At 54.7% G+C, this 16,914-nt stretch overlaps 2 protein-coding genes across 13 annotated transcripts; one reads left to right on the forward strand and one right to left on the reverse strand.

Moving 5' to 3' along the window:
- Positions 1-1,076: 1,076 nt before the first annotated feature.
- IRF3 (interferon regulatory factor 3) lies at positions 1,077-6,114 on the reverse strand. 3 transcript variants are annotated; one of them, XM_037140882.2, is made up of 8 exons: positions 6,030-6,114; positions 5,156-5,328; positions 4,412-4,583; positions 4,255-4,325; positions 3,010-3,199; positions 2,523-2,903; positions 1,650-1,765; positions 1,077-1,322 (listed from the first exon to the last, which is right to left on the reverse strand). In XM_037140882.2, exons 2-8 carry the CDS (start codon positions 5,318-5,320, stop codon positions 1,137-1,139), a joined length of 1,281 nt encoding a protein of 426 aa, XP_036996777.2. In that variant the 5' UTR covers positions 5,321-5,328; positions 6,030-6,114; the 3' UTR covers positions 1,077-1,136. The 3 variants fall into 3 exon arrangements, with proteins under 3 accessions (XP_036996777.2, XP_036996779.2, XP_036996778.2); XM_037140884.2 differs by lacking the exon at positions 2,523-2,903; XM_037140883.2 differs by lacking the exons at positions 4,255-4,325; positions 4,412-4,583; positions 5,156-5,328; positions 6,030-6,114 and adding an exon at positions 3,761-4,248.
- Positions 6,115-6,272: 158 nt separating this feature from the next.
- On the forward strand, positions 6,273-12,533 carry BCL2L12 (BCL2 like 12). Of its 10 annotated transcripts, none has more exons than XM_053659710.1 (8): positions 6,366-6,455; positions 6,569-6,762; positions 7,076-7,190; positions 7,407-7,549; positions 8,537-8,623; positions 8,720-8,811; positions 9,532-9,837; positions 12,108-12,336. In XM_053659710.1, exons 2-8 carry the CDS (start codon positions 6,702-6,704, stop codon positions 12,156-12,158), a joined length of 855 nt encoding a protein of 284 aa, XP_053515685.1. In that variant the 5' UTR covers positions 6,366-6,455; positions 6,569-6,701; the 3' UTR covers positions 12,159-12,336. The 10 variants fall into 10 exon arrangements, with proteins under 10 accessions (XP_053515689.1, XP_053515685.1, XP_053515686.1 ...); XM_053659711.1 differs by having other exon boundaries at positions 9,562-9,837; XM_053659715.1 differs by lacking the exon at positions 9,532-9,837.
- Positions 12,534-16,914: the final 4,381 nt, after the last annotated feature.

Here is a 16,914-nt window from a genome sequence, read left to right on the forward strand (position 1 = left end):
ACCCCAGCCAGGGCTGTGATTTCTTTTATTGATTAATTTTTTTAGAGAAAGAGGAAGAAACATCAGTTTTTGTTTTTGTGCTTTTTTTAAATGCATTCACTGGTTGATTCCTGTACTCCCCCCGACAGACTGGCACGTGCAGCCCTGGCGTGTCAGGGCGACGCTCTAACAAGCTGAGCCGCCCAGCCAGGGGCGTCTGCATCTGCGAAGTGGGTGCTGTGAGGACTGAGTGAGGCCCCGGCAGGGGCAGCCCTGGGTACCCCACTCGGTACGTCATGAGCCGTCGACAAGGTGGTGGTGGTGGGACGTAGGGGCCCCAGGCCCACCTGGTCGCTGTCTTCCCAGCTCGGGACACCCTGGTGCTCCCTGTCTGCCTTGGGAGTGTCGGCCCCCCGTTGAGTTGGATTGTGGTAGACAATACACACACGCTCACACACCAGTACGATGAGGCCGGGGTGACTGAAACCACCCTGGAGATGGAGAGAGAAGCTGAGACACGGCAAGGGCCGCGTGGTGCGTCAGGGGGCGACGGCCTCAGTCGGTCTCGGCCCAGAACCCGGGCCGGTGAGGGGAGGGGCAGACTCCTCTATGGCGGTCTCTCCCGGCCCTGTGCCGAGGGCACTCAGAGCCCAGGAAGGACTTGCCCGAGGTCACCCAGCAGGAGTTGGGGGGGACCCAAGGCCCCCAACAGACAGGACCGTTCAGTGAGTAGCTCTGCTTACTGGGCCTCGGCCCCAACCATTTGTAGGCCAGATGGAGGTTCCACATGCGGTCCGGGCCTCCCTCGGGGCAGCAGCTCTGACTGGGCCTGGATTCTGACCCAGCCGGCCATTCCGACTCTGTGGCCTTGAATCCTCTCTAAGCCTCACTGTCTCGGCTTGTAAAATGGGGATGACTGTCACTGAGTCCATGTCAGAGGTCAGAAGGTGTCAAGTGTCCCCACACAGTGCCTCGCTCTCACGCACTGGGCACCTGGGTGTCTGCGGTTTGCATATCATGTGTAAACTGAGGCCTGCAAAAGGAACAGTGCTTGGCTTGGGTCAGGGCTGGCCCGGAGACACCAGACACACAAGTGGTGACAGTGGCAAGAACCAGTTTATTGGATGGAGTAAGGGGCCTGGACCCGAGGGGTGGGCTCAGACCACCCCGGAGACCTCGAAATCCATGTCCTGGACCAGGTCCTGGAGGTAGACCTTGTACTGGTCCGGCGTGAGGGACAGCGAGTGGCCGTTGGAGATGTGCAGGTCCACCGTGTTCTCCATGGAGGAGGCGCCCCCGTCCCGGGCCATGTCCAGCAGGGCCTTGAGGCACGTGGGCACGACCTGCAGGCAGGGCAGAGACGCTGTCGGGGGGAGTGCTCCAGGCGGTCTAGTGTAGGGTGTGAGGGCGCAGTTCCCCGTATTCACAACCACAGGATGCCAGAGGGGTCCCCAGGAGCTCGGGCTGAGTAGCTTATGTTGGGAGAGCCCCCCAGGGGCCAAGGTCCCTCACAGAGGCTGCTGGGCAGGGTGGTCCGCCAGCTTCCGCAGGGCTCCGTGTTTAAGGCTGGGGGACTTGGCCGTTGGAGTTTCTCATGGGGCTTCCTGGGGGCAACCTATTCCCTTGGGCAGATCGCCCCCTCAGCTCCAGGGGCCTGGGGCTGCAGGCACCTTGACCATCACCAGCTTTTTGGTCCACGGCTGGTCCTGGGGCCACGACTCCCCCATGCAGAACCAGAGGGTGTAGCGTGGCGAGCGTCCGCTTCCTTCGATGAAGGCGATCAGCTCTGGGGGCCCAAGAGCCTAGTCAGGGGTGGGAAGACCCTACCTGCTCCTCCCCCCACCAGAGCCACAGCCGCCTTCTCTGTGGACCCAGAGCCTCACCAACCCCTGCCATCCAAACCGGGGTCTGCCGGTTCGGGTCAAGTCCCCACAATTCTGGCACAAACGAAGTTCCTTCTCCCTCCCACCCCTCAGGGTAGGACTGGAAGATCTGCTCCCACCTCGCCCGGCACCCCCCACCCCAGTCCTAGCCTTCAGGGTGGGGAAGCACGCCCAGGAGGGGAGCCCACTCCCCTAAAGATGCAGGGGCGGCTGACAGTCACTGCTCTCTGACGCTCTCAGGCCACACTGTCTGATGGGCTATTTAAATCGCAACTAATTAAAATGCAAATAAAGTTTTAAACTCACCACAGCGGCTAAGTATAATATAGCAACATATGGCTAGTGGATACCATACTGGACGGTGGAAAGGAAGTTCCATTGGCTACCAAAGTCCTACGGGATCTCTCTCTGGTGTGTCTGTCTGTCCACCGTGACTGGTAACCATGACGACGGCTAGGCAGCCTGTTCCCTCAGCCCCGGCTGTACAGTGGGCCCTGTGCCTCCTCCCGGCTCCGGGCAGGAATGCAGAGGGACAGTCCTCCGACTTGTCAGGCTCAGCTTACACGGCAGGCAGAGCATGGGGACCCCAAAAGGTGTGACCCCCGACTTCTTACTCGCCGGGCCCCGCTTTCCACAGCAGAGCAGGGCCTGCCCACTCACCTGTCAGGAACGGCCCCAGGTTGAACACGCCTCCTTCCTTGTCCTTGGGGACCTCGCCATCAGGCCCGTGACTAGTGTCCGGAAGGAGTTCCTCGCCCACAGCCCAGTACGTGTGGCAGCGCCCCAGCCTCCGGGCACAGATCCACTGTCCCGCCCTCCACAGAGCTAGTCCTCCGCCCAGGGAGCTCAGCACGCGACTCACGTAGCCCACCACGCCTCTGTCGGTCAGTAAGGCCCCGGGCTCGGGCAGTGGGACGGGCTGCCCCGTCAGCGTCCCGTCCCCCAGGTCGGGCCCCACCAGCCGCAGGCCGTTCGGGCAGGAGACAGTGTGCTGGAAGACTTGGCGGCCCCGGTAGAAGGCGGTCACCTCAAACTCCCACTCTGAGCAGCAGCGGTGGCGGAGGCCGTGTGAAGGGAGAGAGGGCATGAGGGGACCCGTCACCGCTGACCCAGCCGCTCCCTGCCCACGCCCACGGCGGGCACTCACCTTCCTCGGGCACGATGAGCCGCTTCAGTGGGTTTCCAAGTGGTTCCAAGTTTGGGCAGGGAGCAGGGATATCTAAGTTGGGGCTCAGCAAGAGTTGAGGGGGGTATTCTGGGGTGACAGGCAGGTTCGGGGGCCCCTCGTCTGGGACTGAGCCCAAGGCAATGCTGCTCAGTAATTCCAGAATGTCTTCCTGGAGAGGGGGGAGAAAGAAGGTTCTGGGCATTTCTTTTTGAGAGATTTTATTGATTTAATTTATCTTGAGAGAGAAGGGAAAAGAGGGACAAAGGGAGAGAAACATTAATGTGCAAGGAAAATATCAACCTGTCGGCTTTCACACACCCCTAGCCAGGGACCTGGCCCGGCAATCTAGGGATGTGCCCTGACCAGGATTTGAACCGGCGATCTTTGGGTTTTGGGGATAACGCTCAACCCACTGAGCCACACCAGTCAGGGTGGTTCCGGGCATTTCCACGGCCTTTTCTAGAGACTTCCCATGGACCAAGCCTTGGGCTCACAACATGGGGACCCAGAAAGCAGACAGTCCTGACCTTGGCCCTCAAGGGGCTTCTAGTCCAGGGGAGACAGCCAGGGGCACAGGCAGCAAAATACATGCTCAGACACAAGCACAGGGCCCCAGCTGACCAGAGGGGAGCAACTACCTTATTCTGCCATGTATCATGAGCACTGTTTGCCCAAATTTTTGAGGGAAAAATAAGAATATGCATTATAGATGGGTATAATGATTACATACCATGGGTACGATAATGGACATCATCATCTTGTGTATAATACGCACTGAACCATGGGTGCGTATTATACACGGGAGTACATTATCCACGGCCAAATACGGCAATTCCAGCCCAAGGATGTGGTTCCCTGCAGGCAAGACCTGGGAAGGGAAGTCTGGGCGGAATTTCAGAGGGGAATTTCCCTGGCATGGCCATCGGTGAGATAAAGGGTAGGGAGTTTCTGAGTTCCTAAGAGGCTGGAAAACAATAGCAGGTGTGGCAGGCCCCTGAATGCCTGGTGCAAACTGAATTTTCTCCAGAGGGTGCTGGGAAGCCATGGGAGGGCTGTGAGGAGAGAGATGGGGTCAGCGCTGGGGCAGGTGAGGGACAGAAGGGAAGCCAGGGAAGAGGCTGGGGAGATGGTCTGTGGGGAGAAGATGAGGCCCGAACAGCCCCAGGGAATGCAGAGAGGGGACGGGACAGAGACTGGGAGCAGGAGGGCCGAGCATGTTCTTACCTGGCTATTAGAGGTGTTGCATCTGCCATCAGTGTCTGGAGGGGTCCCCTGCTCAGGGAAGTCCCTAATTCCTGGTGAGAGAGGTGGGGATCAGAGAAGGGGTACTGGGGACTCTCAAAATCCCATCCCTCCCTGAGGACCCTCACGTCCAGCACACCTGAGTCCACAAACTCATAGACCTTGTGTGGGTCACGGGGGTCCTTGCTCCGGTCCTCAGCCAAACGCAACCCTTCCTTCCGGTTCAGGGCAGACCTGAAATTCCGCTTCCAGGTCGGCAGGTCAGGCTTATCCTTCCCAGGAGTGTAGGCACCGCTGGCCTCCGCCCAGGCCTGGGGGACCAGTGTACCAGGATGGAGAAGAGGATGATTCAGACCCCATCCTAGGGGGCATAACCCTGCCTCCTCCCATCCTGGCACACTGCGAACTTGGCCAGGTTCTACTCCCAAACTGCAGGATTCTCTGTGCTCCAGGTCCCCCTGCCTCCACCATTCAAAAATCTTTGTTTTCTAAGCTAACTTTCCACGTCTTACTGGGTGTCCAACTCTTCCCACCAACCTGCCCCAGGGCACCATCTGTAATAACCCGCCCCCTCCCACTCTACCTCAGTTTCCCACCATTGGGGCATGCTAATTTGGTGGTAAATAACCACAGCGTCAGCCCAGTATGGACTCTCAAATTCCGTGACCCACCTGCAGAATTATACTTCCCAAAGCCCAGCCCCCAGCGAGCCCTACACTCCCAGGATGCATTTCCTTCATGGTCTAACCCCGCTTTCCTGGTTCAGTTCCCAGGCCCTCCAAACCCTGCCAGCTATCCACCCCACCCCATTCTAACGCCACCCCTTGGAGTCCACCCCACTATGTGGCAGCTTTGGCTTTCCTGAATCTCAGCTGCCACACACCTGGAAGATGCCAAAGTCCTCCTGTTGGGCATCCTGCCGCAAGCCATGCTTCCAGGGGATGCGGAAGCGCGTGCGCCTCTGGTCCAGCCAAGCCACGCCCTCCAGGTGTCCCCCATCCAGCTGAGACACCAGCCAAGGCAGGATCCGGGGCTTTGGGGTTCCCATGGTCGGGCCTGCGGGGGAAAAAAGGGCAGATCGTGGGCGCAGGCGACCTCAGGCCCCCTGGTTCGAGAGTTCCACACCCGGACCATTTTCTCAGGGGGCCACAGTGCAGTTCGCTCACCTATATTTTCTTGGGGTACAAACCTCCAACTCCCATCATCCAGAAAAAGGCTTGCCAATTCAGCGAGGACTCCCTCCCAAATCCTTTTAGACCCTCTCATTTTCCCAGCTTCTGTGCAGACCCCTCTACCCGCCTCAATTCCGCCAGCATAGGCCCTCCACTCCTCCCCATCATCCAGTGCAGGTATCCCCGCTTCCAAGGTGAAACCTAAGAGCAGGTGCTACTCATGTGTAGACCTCTATCTGCCACACCTACCCCCGTGTGAACCCCCTTCCACGGTTCCCCGGTATGAGATCCCCTCACCCGTTCCCACTGAAGATCTCCATTCACAGTTTCCCCGAAACAGCCTCCCTCTTGCAGGGCATGCTCCCCACTTTCGAAAGTGAATTGCCTTCCTTTTACTGAGTACACCCTCCTCGCTATTTTTTTCCTAATTGTTTCTTTTTTGTTTGCTTTGTTTTTGCACCGGCCATTGCTTCACTTTCCCCCCTCCTTGCTTCTCTTTCCCCAGAATACACAGCTCTCCCCATCCTCTCTGCGGTTCCTCACTCCTGCATGCAACCAACTGCCCAGCTCTTCCGTGTTACCTACCCAGAGGGACGGGGCACGACGCAGGGTGCTGCCGCCCAGCCCTGACTTTGAGGTCCGGTAGCTCTCGAACTCGCAGCTGCACAACCCCCCCTTCCCGTCAGCTGAGACTTAGGGCTGTGGAGCTTTGTTTTCTACCGATTTCTTGAAATAACAAACGACCTGATCGTTATTTGGGTGACCAATTCCAAAGAATCGGCACCCGAAGCCCGGAGGGCCCCCGCCCAACCCCGTACCCTTTTTTGGCCTTCCGGCCACCGGCATGCTGGGAACGTCACATGCAAATTAGGTAACACCCAGGCTACTCCACGCTCCGCCTCCTCTCTGCATGCGGGTCGTCGCCAACCAGGCCCAGTGCGCAGGCGCGGGAAAGTTAAGCATAGTTTATGAGAGTTCGGTGAAGGAGGAGGTGGCGGACCCGGGGACCAGGTGAGTGGTGCGTTGGTGAGGGCTGGGGTGAGAAGGGAGGAGGAGAGGGCCGAGATCCAGGAGCGGGTACCCCAGTTCCGCTTCTTCGACAAACAAGCGTCCCGGGTCCCCAGGATTCCAGCCTCAGTGAAACTACAGCTCCCAGCAGGCTGCGCGGCGATCAGTTGCGAACCGACTGGAATGTTTGCCACGAAGCCTGTTGGGACTGGTAGTTCCCATCCTCTAACGGCTTAAGTAGCTTGGCGTATGCTCTCGGAATCCAGCAGTCGAAGCAGCAAGCTTCTGGATCTCCCTCGGGGATCCAAAGGTCTGGGCACAATCCCCTTCTCTCTCAAACTCAAGAGTTTAGACCCCCAGCCCGCTCTTCCCTTAGACGCATGGGATCCGGTCTCTCAGCTTCTTCCTCTGCTGGGATCCAGGAATCTAGGTGCTCAGCCCCCTTTCTCCCTGTGGGAACTCGAGCCCGGACCTCCAGACCTCAGTTCCCCGAAAGAACCTGGTTCAGACCCTCAGCCCCTTCCTCTGTTGGGGACTCCCTACTCCTGGCCTTCTCCTCATTCAGAGACTAGGAATCTTCCCCTTGAACCCTAGAGTCCATCCCTCAGCCCCCTCTCTCACAGGCGCCCCCATGGCAGGCTCGGAAGAGCTGGGGCTCCGGGAGGACACGCTGAGGGTCCTAGCTGCCTTCCTTAAGCAGGGTGAGGCTGCCGGGTCCCCCATCCCAACCCCACCCAGGTAAGAGTTGCCATCTTCCCCCAGGGCCTGCATTGGATGTGGGCGAGCTCTAACTCTGGCTCCCCTTCTCAGTCTGTCTCCTCTCTCCTCACTTTGTATCTGATTCTAGTTCTTGCTCACCGGGGGTGGCTGGAGTGGAGACCCTGAGTGGGAGGGGGAGAAAGGGACTGCTTGCAAGGGGCCTCTGGGGCCACTCTCTGAGGTCCCCTTCCCCAGCAGCCCTGCCCAGGAGGAGCCAACAGATTTTCTGAGCCGCCTTCGAAGATGTCTTCCTTGCTCCTTGGGTCGAGGAGCCGTTCCCCCTGAGTCCCCTCGGCCTTGCTCCCTGCCCCTTCGCCCCTGCTATGGGCCACAGCCTGGTAAGAGATTTCCCTGGCTCACCCATGAACTTACAGGGCTAGGAGCTTTGATTCTTAAAGTACAGGCAGGATGAGGAACCAGTTCTAGACCGCTCAGCTAAGGGCATATGTAGCTGTGTGGGGTCTCCAGCACCTACGCTCACTGTTCTGTGCCCTACTGTCCCAGTTAGGTTGCTGTTTGTCAATTCTGTAGTCCCTTTCTATTGTACCTCTCTCCTTCCATACGGCAGGAAGGCAGGAGACATGGTTTTCAATCACAAGTCCCTGGCTACTTGGTTACATGTGACTGGGAAAATCCTTTTCTTCCCTGCTCCTGTGTTTCTCCAGTAGCAAAATAGGAATGAGGTTCATTGGACTTAATCAAGAGTGACCAACAATCCTGGCTGGTGTGGCTCAGTGGATTGAGCACTGGCCTGTGAACCGAAGGGTCAACAGTTCAATTCCCAGTCAGGGCACACCAGTCAGGGCACATGCCTGGGTTGCAGGCCAGGTCCCCAGTAGGGAGTGCGCGAGATGCGACCACACATAAATGTTATTCTCCCTCTCTTTCTTCCTCCCCTCCCTTCTCTCTAAGAATAAAATTAAAACCTTTAAAAAAATAAGAGCGAACCTGGATAGACTAGTAATGGCTCCCAGGAGTGCTAGCTTGCAAAGGATATCCTAGCAAGGGAGAAGAGTTCTGTGATTAGTTGATGATGCTGGAAATGGATGAGGGACCGAGTGGTAAAAGCCACAGTGTCATGCACTTGCCTTCCTCGAATGGCATAATCTTCAAGGTCCAGTTCGGCTCTCACACTCTTTTAAGTCCATGTGGGGGCACACCATAAAGTAGAGAGTATGCGGGTGTTTTGCCAAGTTTGCTCACTGGGCCTCAGTTTTCCCTGTGATGAAAATGGAAATCACTGCTGCCTGGCAAGGTGGTTGGGAGGAGAGAATCCGGAACTTCCTGATGCCCTGGAGACTTATCCTGGGCTCTTTGCATCCCAGGCCCAGCCACTCCAGACTTCTATGCCCTGGTGGCCCAGCGGCTGGAAGAGCTGGTCCAAGAGCAGCTGAGATCCCCACCAAGCCCAGGTGAGGTGCACAGGGGCCCTGGGGACAGATGAGGGTAGAAGGGTCCCCAGGGTTCTCTGCCCCCATCTGAATTCTCTTCTGCCCCTCTCCCTCTAGAGTTACAGGGTGCCCCAGCCACAGAGAAGGAAGCCCTGCTACGGAGGCTGGTGGCCTTGCTGGAAGAGGAGGCAGAAGTCATCAACCAGAAGGTGATGGGCAGTCCATCCCATCCCTTAAGGAGCATAGGAACTGCGTTCTGATTGGGCCAGGGGATTGGTATTCTCCTTGGTTGGTCAGGAGGGTTAAGTGACAGAGGTGTGGCTGGGGCAGTACCTTAAATTTAAGGCTCGTGTCACTCCCCAGAGGAACGTGGCCTAAAGGCAGGGGGTGTGACCACCAGAAAGAAGATCCAGGAAAGAGAGTGAGACCAGTTGAGGAAGCAAGGGTGGTGGTGGGAGTGGGGTTGGGTTTCAAGAAAATTGTCTAAAATCTGGAGCCCTCACTGCCTGTATAAGGGTGTGGCTTAGAATGTGGGGCAAATGGACTGGTTCGTGACTGTCCTGGAATGTGACAGTGTGTGGTCCCATCACATTAATTTCGTGGTTGCAGGTAAGGTTGTTGTAGGACATTGGCCTGGTCTGCGGGGCTCCCGGGGGACCCGGCTGTGGGCGTGGTCGGCGGGTTAGCCTTCTACAACTGGGGTACAGTGGGGCTTGGCTCTGGCTCCCCTCTGTTGTGGCCTGGGTGGGGGCGTGGCTTAGCTTCACGGGTTCTTGGACGCCTTCCTGCAGGTAGGTTTGGCAGACACCCGGAGTCTGGTTTATGATTGGCTGCTGTAGTGGAGCCCTGCTTAGGGCCACGGTATCTAGAGGTCCCTTGAATCAGAAAGCCACGCCCTCCAGCCTCCTACTGGCTGACCTCCAGGGCAGACCCTGCTTCTTCCCCCATCCGCCCCGCAGCTGGCCTCGGACCCCGTCCTGCACCGCAAGCTGGCCCGCCTCTCCGCCGGCTCCTTCGCCCGCCTGGTGGAACTGTTCTCCAGCCGGGAGGGTAGCCCTCGCCCCTCCTTGCCGTCCTGCCCCAGGCCCCCGCCGCCTTCTCCGGAGCCCTTGGCCCGCCTGGCGCTGGCCATGGAACTGAGCCGCCGCGTGGCCCGGCTGGGAGGCACCCTGGCGGGACTCAGCGTGGAGCACGTGCACAGCTTCACGCCCTGGATCCAGGCCCACGGGGGCTGGGTGAGCCCCCCAAGTCTCTCTGGGCTTACTTGACCTCACTGCAATGGGGGCGAGGGGCTGCTTCAGTTTCCATTCAGACGTCACAGGTGTTCTCCCAGCCCTCCCGCTCACCTGCTGTGAGCACCTGCTGTGAGCACCTGCCCTCTGCCAGGCACTGGGGTGATCAGCGGGTTATTGTGAGGATTAAATGGGATCTTCCTCATAAGTACTTGGCATTTGTGCCATTATCTGGAGACAGCCTGGGCAACTCTGCCTGCAACGCCCTTGCCCGGGTGACCCCCTGCCTCCCTGACTCTGCTCTGCTCAGGTATTACCCCCAGGGAGGCCTTACCTGCTCCCCACTTAAAACTGCAGCCACGCCGCGGCTGGTGTGGCTCCTGGATTGAGTGCCGGCCTGTAAACTAAAAGTTCACCAGTTGGATTCCCAGTCAGGGCCCATGCTTGGGTTGCAGGCCAGGGCCCCCCCCCCAGTAGGGGGCGCACGAGAGGCAACCACACATTGATGTTTCTCCCACTTCTCCCTCCCTACCCCTCTCTCTAAACACAAATATATAGAAATATTTTAAAAAATAATAAATAAACCGCAGCCACCCCTACACCCTCTCACACACTCCCTGTCTGCTGCCTTCCTTCTATAACACTCTGCACCTTCTACCAGGTGGGAGAAATGACTAGTTATTTTTAAAAATATTTTATTGTTCAATTACAGTTGTCTGCATTTACCCCCCCAGCACTCCCCCCACCCCAGCCGTTTCCACCTTGCTCCCCTGCAGAAATAACTAGTTTTAAATCTTCTTGTTGTCTCCTGCCCCTGACCATCCTGGCTCGCTGTGTTCAGTCCAGGCCTGGAGCTGGACCGGGCTGCAGTATACCCCCGGCTGTGGACCTTGGCGGCTGCCCCCCTCCCTTCCCCTAGCGCTTGTCTGCCCTGGCCCATCGGCGCCACCTCACTGGCCTTGTTGCCGTGGGGACGCTGTCAGAGAAGGGTGGGTGCCGGGCCCTCGGAAGGGAACATTGCTCCCCAGGCTGGTGGGAGCGGCCAGGTGTGTTTGAGAAGCAGAGGGGCAGCGCTGACAGCGGGAGGGGTGGTCGGGTTGTGCAGGGCCTGCTGTCGGAGAGAACTGGGAGTTTGACGCGGAGGGAACCTGGAATCCCTGCAGGGCTTTACAGGAGGGGACTCGGGTGTTAACACCCGCCCTCTGGTGGCGGCGTGGAGAACTCAGGAGAGGGCAGAAGTAGGGAGCGTGGAGGGGGTGCCTGTGCTGGTTGGGGGGGGGGAAGGAGATAAGGGTGGATCAAACCACCCGGTGAGTAATGGAAGGTTCTGGATCTAACTTGAGATCGCGATGACAGATTTTTGCAGACAGAGTGGATGTGCGGACCGAGTGGCATGCAAGAGGTGGGGCAACTCCTGGGCTACACCTGATACCTGCCAAGAAGAAGGCGGGGAGCCGGTTAGGGGCAGAGTCAGAGGTGGGCGGAAGTGGTCCAGTTCAGCAGGAGATGCCCTGGGGCCTCAAAGCACAGTGATGGGGGCGCTGGATGGAGGTGTCTGAAGCTCGGCCCAGAAGCTTGTGGATCAGTCAAATTACTTTGTTTTTTCAGGGAATGGTAACGGGTAAGCTTGGGTGCTCGCCTAGGACGTCAGGGAGATGATCCCCTTTAAGCCTCACAGCGACCTAATGGGGTTCGGTGGTTATCCTGCTCTCACGGAGGCCCGAGGGAAAGTCCCTCCTGCAGGGGATTAGTATCGACTTTGGCGCAGGGCCAGGGCTCTTAATCTTTAAAAAAACCCTGCTTCGCCCTGGCTGGCATAGCTCAGTGGATTGAGCGCGGGCCTGCGAAGCAGAGTATCGAGGTTCGATTCCCAGTCAGGGCACATGCCTGGGCTGCAGGCCAGTTCCCAGCAGGGGACGCATGAGAGGCAACCATACACTGATGTTTCTCTCCCACTCTTTCTCCTTCCCTTCCCCTCTCTCGAAAAATAAATAAATAGAATATTAAAAAAAATAAAAACCCCGCAGCCCATCTCCCTTTTCCTGGGGCTCTGCCCCCTGTCCGTTTAGCGCTCTGCCCTTCAGTCAGTTCGGTCTTTCTCTCTTCCCTCTAGGACTGTCCCCACCCACCCCTGGGTCTCTGTCCCCACCATCCCCGGGTTTCCCTCTCTCCCTCTCCGATTCCTTGCCTCCCCGTCTCAGCTGTCACTGGGCTGGTCCGGATACTGTGGGGACAGGACTCTGCTTACAAAGCTCTGCCGCTTTTCCTTCCAGGAGGGCATCCTGGCAGTTTCACCCGTGGACTTGAATTTACCCCTGGACTGAGAGCTTCCTCGGCAGCTGCAACAAGACTGAACCTCAGGATCCTGGGCTCTCTGTGCGCCTGCCTCTCAAGCCTTGTGTTCTCCTCAGGACTGTGGGGCGGTAGCTTCCCGCCCTAGTTTGCCAAAAAGAAATTGTTTATCTTTTTTTTTTTTCATATTAAAAGCTTTTTCAAGTCTTTCATCATTTCTCTTGTTTTTCAAGAACTAAAGTTCTAAGTAGAGGAGATTTGGTTCAGAGATCTCTCTGGTTTATAAATGGAAGAGCCAATTCATTCATTCTAGAATATTCATGGGGAGCAGTGACAAGTACCTGTCGCTGAGCACACAGCGTATTTGAGGATATGATTCTCTGTAAATACAATTCCAGCGCATTACATCCCTGCCTCTTTAAGCGTGATTTGTTTATTCCAGCTGCCCTGGGTTGATGCTATGGAGTCTTTCCAGCGAGTTCCTGAAAAAAGCTATGTTCTTCTGCCACGGGGCACCCAGAACACGGGGCACCTCTTCCCATCTCTCTCCTCCCATGCTCCTTCTGAGCCTCTTGGGTAGCTCCTCCTCATCCCTCCGGAGACTCAGGCTTCCTCACCTTTTTAGAGTGACGGCCTTTTTTATAGTATTATGTTTATAAATGCATACAATGAAAAGTAGAGGGTTGTAAGGGAAACCAATTACAATGGACCCTCATTGTTTGCATGTTCTCTATTTGCAGATTCGCCTGTGATCTAACACTGGCCCTGTGATCCCCAAGTTAACCCTCCCGGGCCCTGGCTGGTGTAGCTCAGCTGGTTGGAGCTTCCTCTGAACTGCAAGGCCGCTGCCAGTTGGATTCCCGTCAGGGCACACGTCCTGGGTTGCAAATTCAGGAGGCAGCCAATCCATGTTTCTCTCTCACATTGAAGTTTCTCTCTCTCCCATCCCCTCTTGAGTGAGCACGGAAGGAAATGTTCCGTGTTTGTGGACACGAGCGTGGGTAGAACGGCCGATTTGACTTGCCTCGCGTGGGCCTGTTTGGCTAAGGCCAGACAGACGACAGGGAAACTTGTGCCCTGTCTGCAATCGACGTATTCCCCCGTGTTTTTGCATTTTTTTGTGACGATTTTGCTATGTAAAAGGACCCTGAGCACAGCGCCGGGGAATTGCTGTCTCGCGTTCCTAAGGGCGGTCAAGCTATCGCGTGCCTTGGTGTGTGTGTGTGGGGGGGGGGGTGCTCCGTCCGGGCGTGAGTGACGGTGCTCTTAGCTGTGAGTTCAATGGGCGTGAATTAACTACGCATTAAATGACTCATCCGAACAGAAATCACACATAGAATAAGGTTCTCAATGTGTGGGTGGGCAAACGTGTTGTGAGGAGAGGCTGGCAGGAGCCTGACCCCAGGTAGAGGTCTGGGTGCTGCTGCTTCTAACCACACCCACTCCCAGCGGTCTAGGCCATTCCGAGGGCTGGGACCCAGCGCAGCTCCAGCGAACAAAAACATCTGAGCCTGCCCTGGCTGGTGTAGCTCAGTGGATTGAGCGCAGGCCTGCGAACCAGACAAGCGCGGTTTGATTCCCAGTCAGGGCACATGCCTGGGTTGCAGGCCAAAAAAAAAAAAAAGCCCCAAAAAAAAAAAAAAAAAAAAAAAAAACCCCCTTGTTTAAACAAAAAAAAAAAAAAAAAAAAAAAAAAAAGAATTTATTAATTTATTTCATATAAAAAAAAATATATTACAAAAAAAAGCAGGCCACTTCCCAGCAGGGGACCCACAAAAGGCAACCATACATTGATGTTTCTCTCCCTCTCTCCTTCCCTTCCCCTCTAAAGATAAATATATAAATAAAATCTTTAAAAATATATTTTATTGATGTTTGAGAGAGAGAAAAACACCAATTTGTTGTTTTTCTCACTGACACATTCATCGGTTGATTCTTATCCAGCCTTGTCTGTGCCCTGACCAGGGATTGAACCAGGAAACTTGGCGTATCAAGATGACGACGCTCTAACCAACTGAGCTACCCACCCGGGGCTCATGCTCTTTTTTTATGTTACCTCCTTGGGATCCGGTGTGTGTTTTACACTCGCGGTACACTTCAGGTCATCCTTCCCACAGTCCTGTACTCAACCGCCCCACGTGGCCAGTGGAAGCCAATGCGGAAAATGTAGAATTTGATGCTGGCACTTTCCACATTTCCGACTGCAGTTTCGGACTTCTCCCCTGAACTCTCCTCTCGTGCGTTCCCCTGCCTAGTGGCATGTTTTGTTTTGTTTTGTTTTGTTTTTCAATATTAGGTTATTCCCTAGTGTTGTACAAATCGCTGGTTATAATTTTTTCTTCTTAGTTGCAGTGCAACGCAGAAGTAATTGATCAGGTAAAAATATAACACTTGGAAACCAGAAGAAAACAAACAACCCCGCCGAAACAGTTGGAAAAATAGCAAAAACAACAACAACAACAACAACTCTGATTTAGGACCCAAACAGCATAGAGTGTAGGGATCAAGGTGTGGGCTCTGATTATTTGATTATTCAGAGTTCAGGAAAATTTAAAATTGCTGCTCTTCAGAAGACAATGGTAAGACAATGAGCCCTGGCTGGTGTGGCTCAGTGGATTGAGCATCTGCCTAGGTCACCAGTTTGATTCCCGGTCAGGGCACATGCCTGGGTTGGGGGTGGTTTTCCAGTTGAGGGTGTGCGAGAGGAAGCCAATTGATGTTTCTCCCTCGCTTCCCCCTCTCTAAAAATAAATAAATAAAATAGTTTTGGGAAAAGAAGAAAATGAAGACTGATTACTGATTGGGAGAAAATATTCAAGGTATCTATCTGACAGAGACCTGGATCTGAATCTATAACAGATGTTTTCAGTTTGTGAATAAAGAAAAAATATTGTACTTAAAAATTGGCAAAAGACTTGAGCAGACGATTGAAAGAAGATATACAAGTGATCAATACGCACACAAAAGATGCTCAACAATAGTGGTTAGAGCAGCGCAAATGACAACCACAGTGAGATATCTCTTCACACCCACCAGATTAGTGAAACAGACTCAAGCGCTGGCCAGGACTTAGACTCTTCCGCGCATCTCCAATGGGAATGCAAAATGGTGGTAGAACACACTGGAAAACTTTTTTGGCAGTTTCTTACAAAGTGAAACATACATCCAGCATACAACTCTGCCAGTCTGCTCCTAGGTTTGCCCAAGAGAAATGACAAAGTGTCCTGTTCACAGAAAGACTTGTACATGAACCTTCACAGCCACTTTGTTAATAGCTCCAATCTGGACGTTATTCAGAGGTCTGTCAACAGGAAAATGGATAAACAAGCTATGATACTGTTACCAAACTCAAGGGGTTCTGCAGCTTCCCAGCTTGGGGTTTGCTACTCAACAGTGAAACATAGTTGTTGCAAGATAGTTTTATTTACTTGGAGCTGGTAAAGGAGAGAGGGGATTTGTATCTAAAGCTATGAGTCATATGAATCAAATACGCTATTTGGTCAATTACATGTTGATTTCTTTGCAGTTGGCTACACTTACCACGTGGACTTGTTGTCCAGCTAATCCTTGTTTATAGCTGAATGCTACATTTTAACACTTAGCAAGAATAACAGTAATAACATTTACAACCACCCAGACCCTGAGACCCTAGTCTCTCCATACAATGGAATACTTCTCAGCAATAAAAAGGATTGTGCAACCTTTGTATGCAACTTGGTTGTATCTCAAAAGCATGATGCTGAATGAAAGACACAAGAAAGCACATACTGTTTAATTGCACTTAGAGAAAACTTTAGCAAACAAAAAGCTACACTATAGTGACAAAACAGAAAGTGATTGCCTCAGGGACAGGTAGTGGAGGTATTGACTGCAAAGGATCATGAAGAAAGGAAACTTCTGGGGTAATGAATGTTTCCTACAAGTGAAATTCATCTTCATTCAACTGGTAAATGTTTCTACAGATCAAGGAAAGCTCCCTGGAGGAGGTGATGTCTCAGCTGTGCCTGATTGATGTACCGGAGTTGGCCGGCAAAGGGAAGAGCGTGTTCCTGGTAGGGGGAGGGACTTGGTAAGGGCCGAGTGGTTTGATTAGGGTTGCTGGGTTTTAAAAACTTGGAGGTAGAAGGCTAGGGTTTAAATGGCATGACCCCTGAGTCCTACTCCCGACTTGGTTCGGGACCCAGGACCGGCCCTCTATCTCTTCGGGTCTCTGCTTCACTTTTTCCCCCGCTCACGTAAATGGGTATGGTCTCCCTGGTTCCTTTAAGACCCCCTGGGGCTAGGAGACTCCACCGAATGGACGATGAGTGACAGTTCTTTTGAGCCACTCGCTAGAGGATAAAGCCCCCCTCCTCATGGGCCGTAGCCTTGTTCTTGAGACCAGCAGCCTAGCAAAGGCCTCCGGGCGTCACATTTTGGGTAAACCAGTAGCAGCTAAAGAGAGGCGGGTCATTTTGGTGATGGACAGATCTATTTCAAAATGTCCGCTAGCGCGGGGCCCGCCGGGAAGCTTCAAGGCGGTGCTGGGAGGGAAGGGGCGGGAACTGCTGGAGGATTTTGCTCAATCATCATTCGCGTTTCCTGTGATAGACGGACAGTTTTTCCCATCCTAGTCGACTTAAGGGGGCGGGTCTCTACACGCCAGACTGGGCGTGTCCCTAAATTTTGATGGACGTCTTCTATGACCAATTGCTAGTTAGCACTCAGAGACGGGTCGGCTCCATTGCCAATGATATCTCCTAGCGGGGTCGCAGTGGGCGGGCCCAGACCCTCTGGTATAAGGCGGTC

Source organism: Artibeus jamaicensis, unplaced genomic scaffold, assembly GCF_021234435.1.
Source record: "Artibeus jamaicensis isolate MK-2021 breed Jamaican fruit bat unplaced genomic scaffold, CSHL_Jam_final scaffold_804, whole genome shotgun sequence".
Lineage (NCBI taxonomy): Eukaryota > Metazoa > Chordata > Mammalia > Chiroptera > Phyllostomidae > Artibeus > Artibeus jamaicensis.

Excerpts from the sequence above, each read along its gene's own strand:
- IRF3 (XM_037140882.2), bottom strand. The coding sequence starts at position 5,320 with ATGGGAACCCCAAAGCCCCGGATCCTGCCTTGGCTGGTGTCTCAGCTG. Across the intron at positions 4,584-5,155 it reads AGGACTTTGGCATCTTCCAG|GCCTGGGCGGAGGCCAGCGG; the intron begins GTGTGTGGCAGC and ends CTGGTCCCCCAG. Across the intron at positions 1,323-1,649 it reads AAAAGCTGGTGATGGTCAAG|GTCGTGCCCACGTGCCTCAA; the intron begins GTGCCTGCAGCC and ends CCCTGCCTGCAG.
- BCL2L12 (XM_053659710.1), top strand. The coding sequence starts at position 6,702 with ATGCTCTCGGAATCCAGCAGTCGAAGCAGCAAGCTTCTGGATCTCCCT. Across the intron at positions 8,812-9,531 it reads CAGAAGTCATCAACCAGAAG|ACCCTGCTTCTTCCCCCATC; the intron begins GTGATGGGCAGT and ends CCTCCAGGGCAG. Across the intron at positions 9,838-12,107 it reads TCCAGGCCCACGGGGGCTGG|GAGGGCATCCTGGCAGTTTC; the intron begins GTGAGCCCCCCA and ends TTTTCCTTCCAG.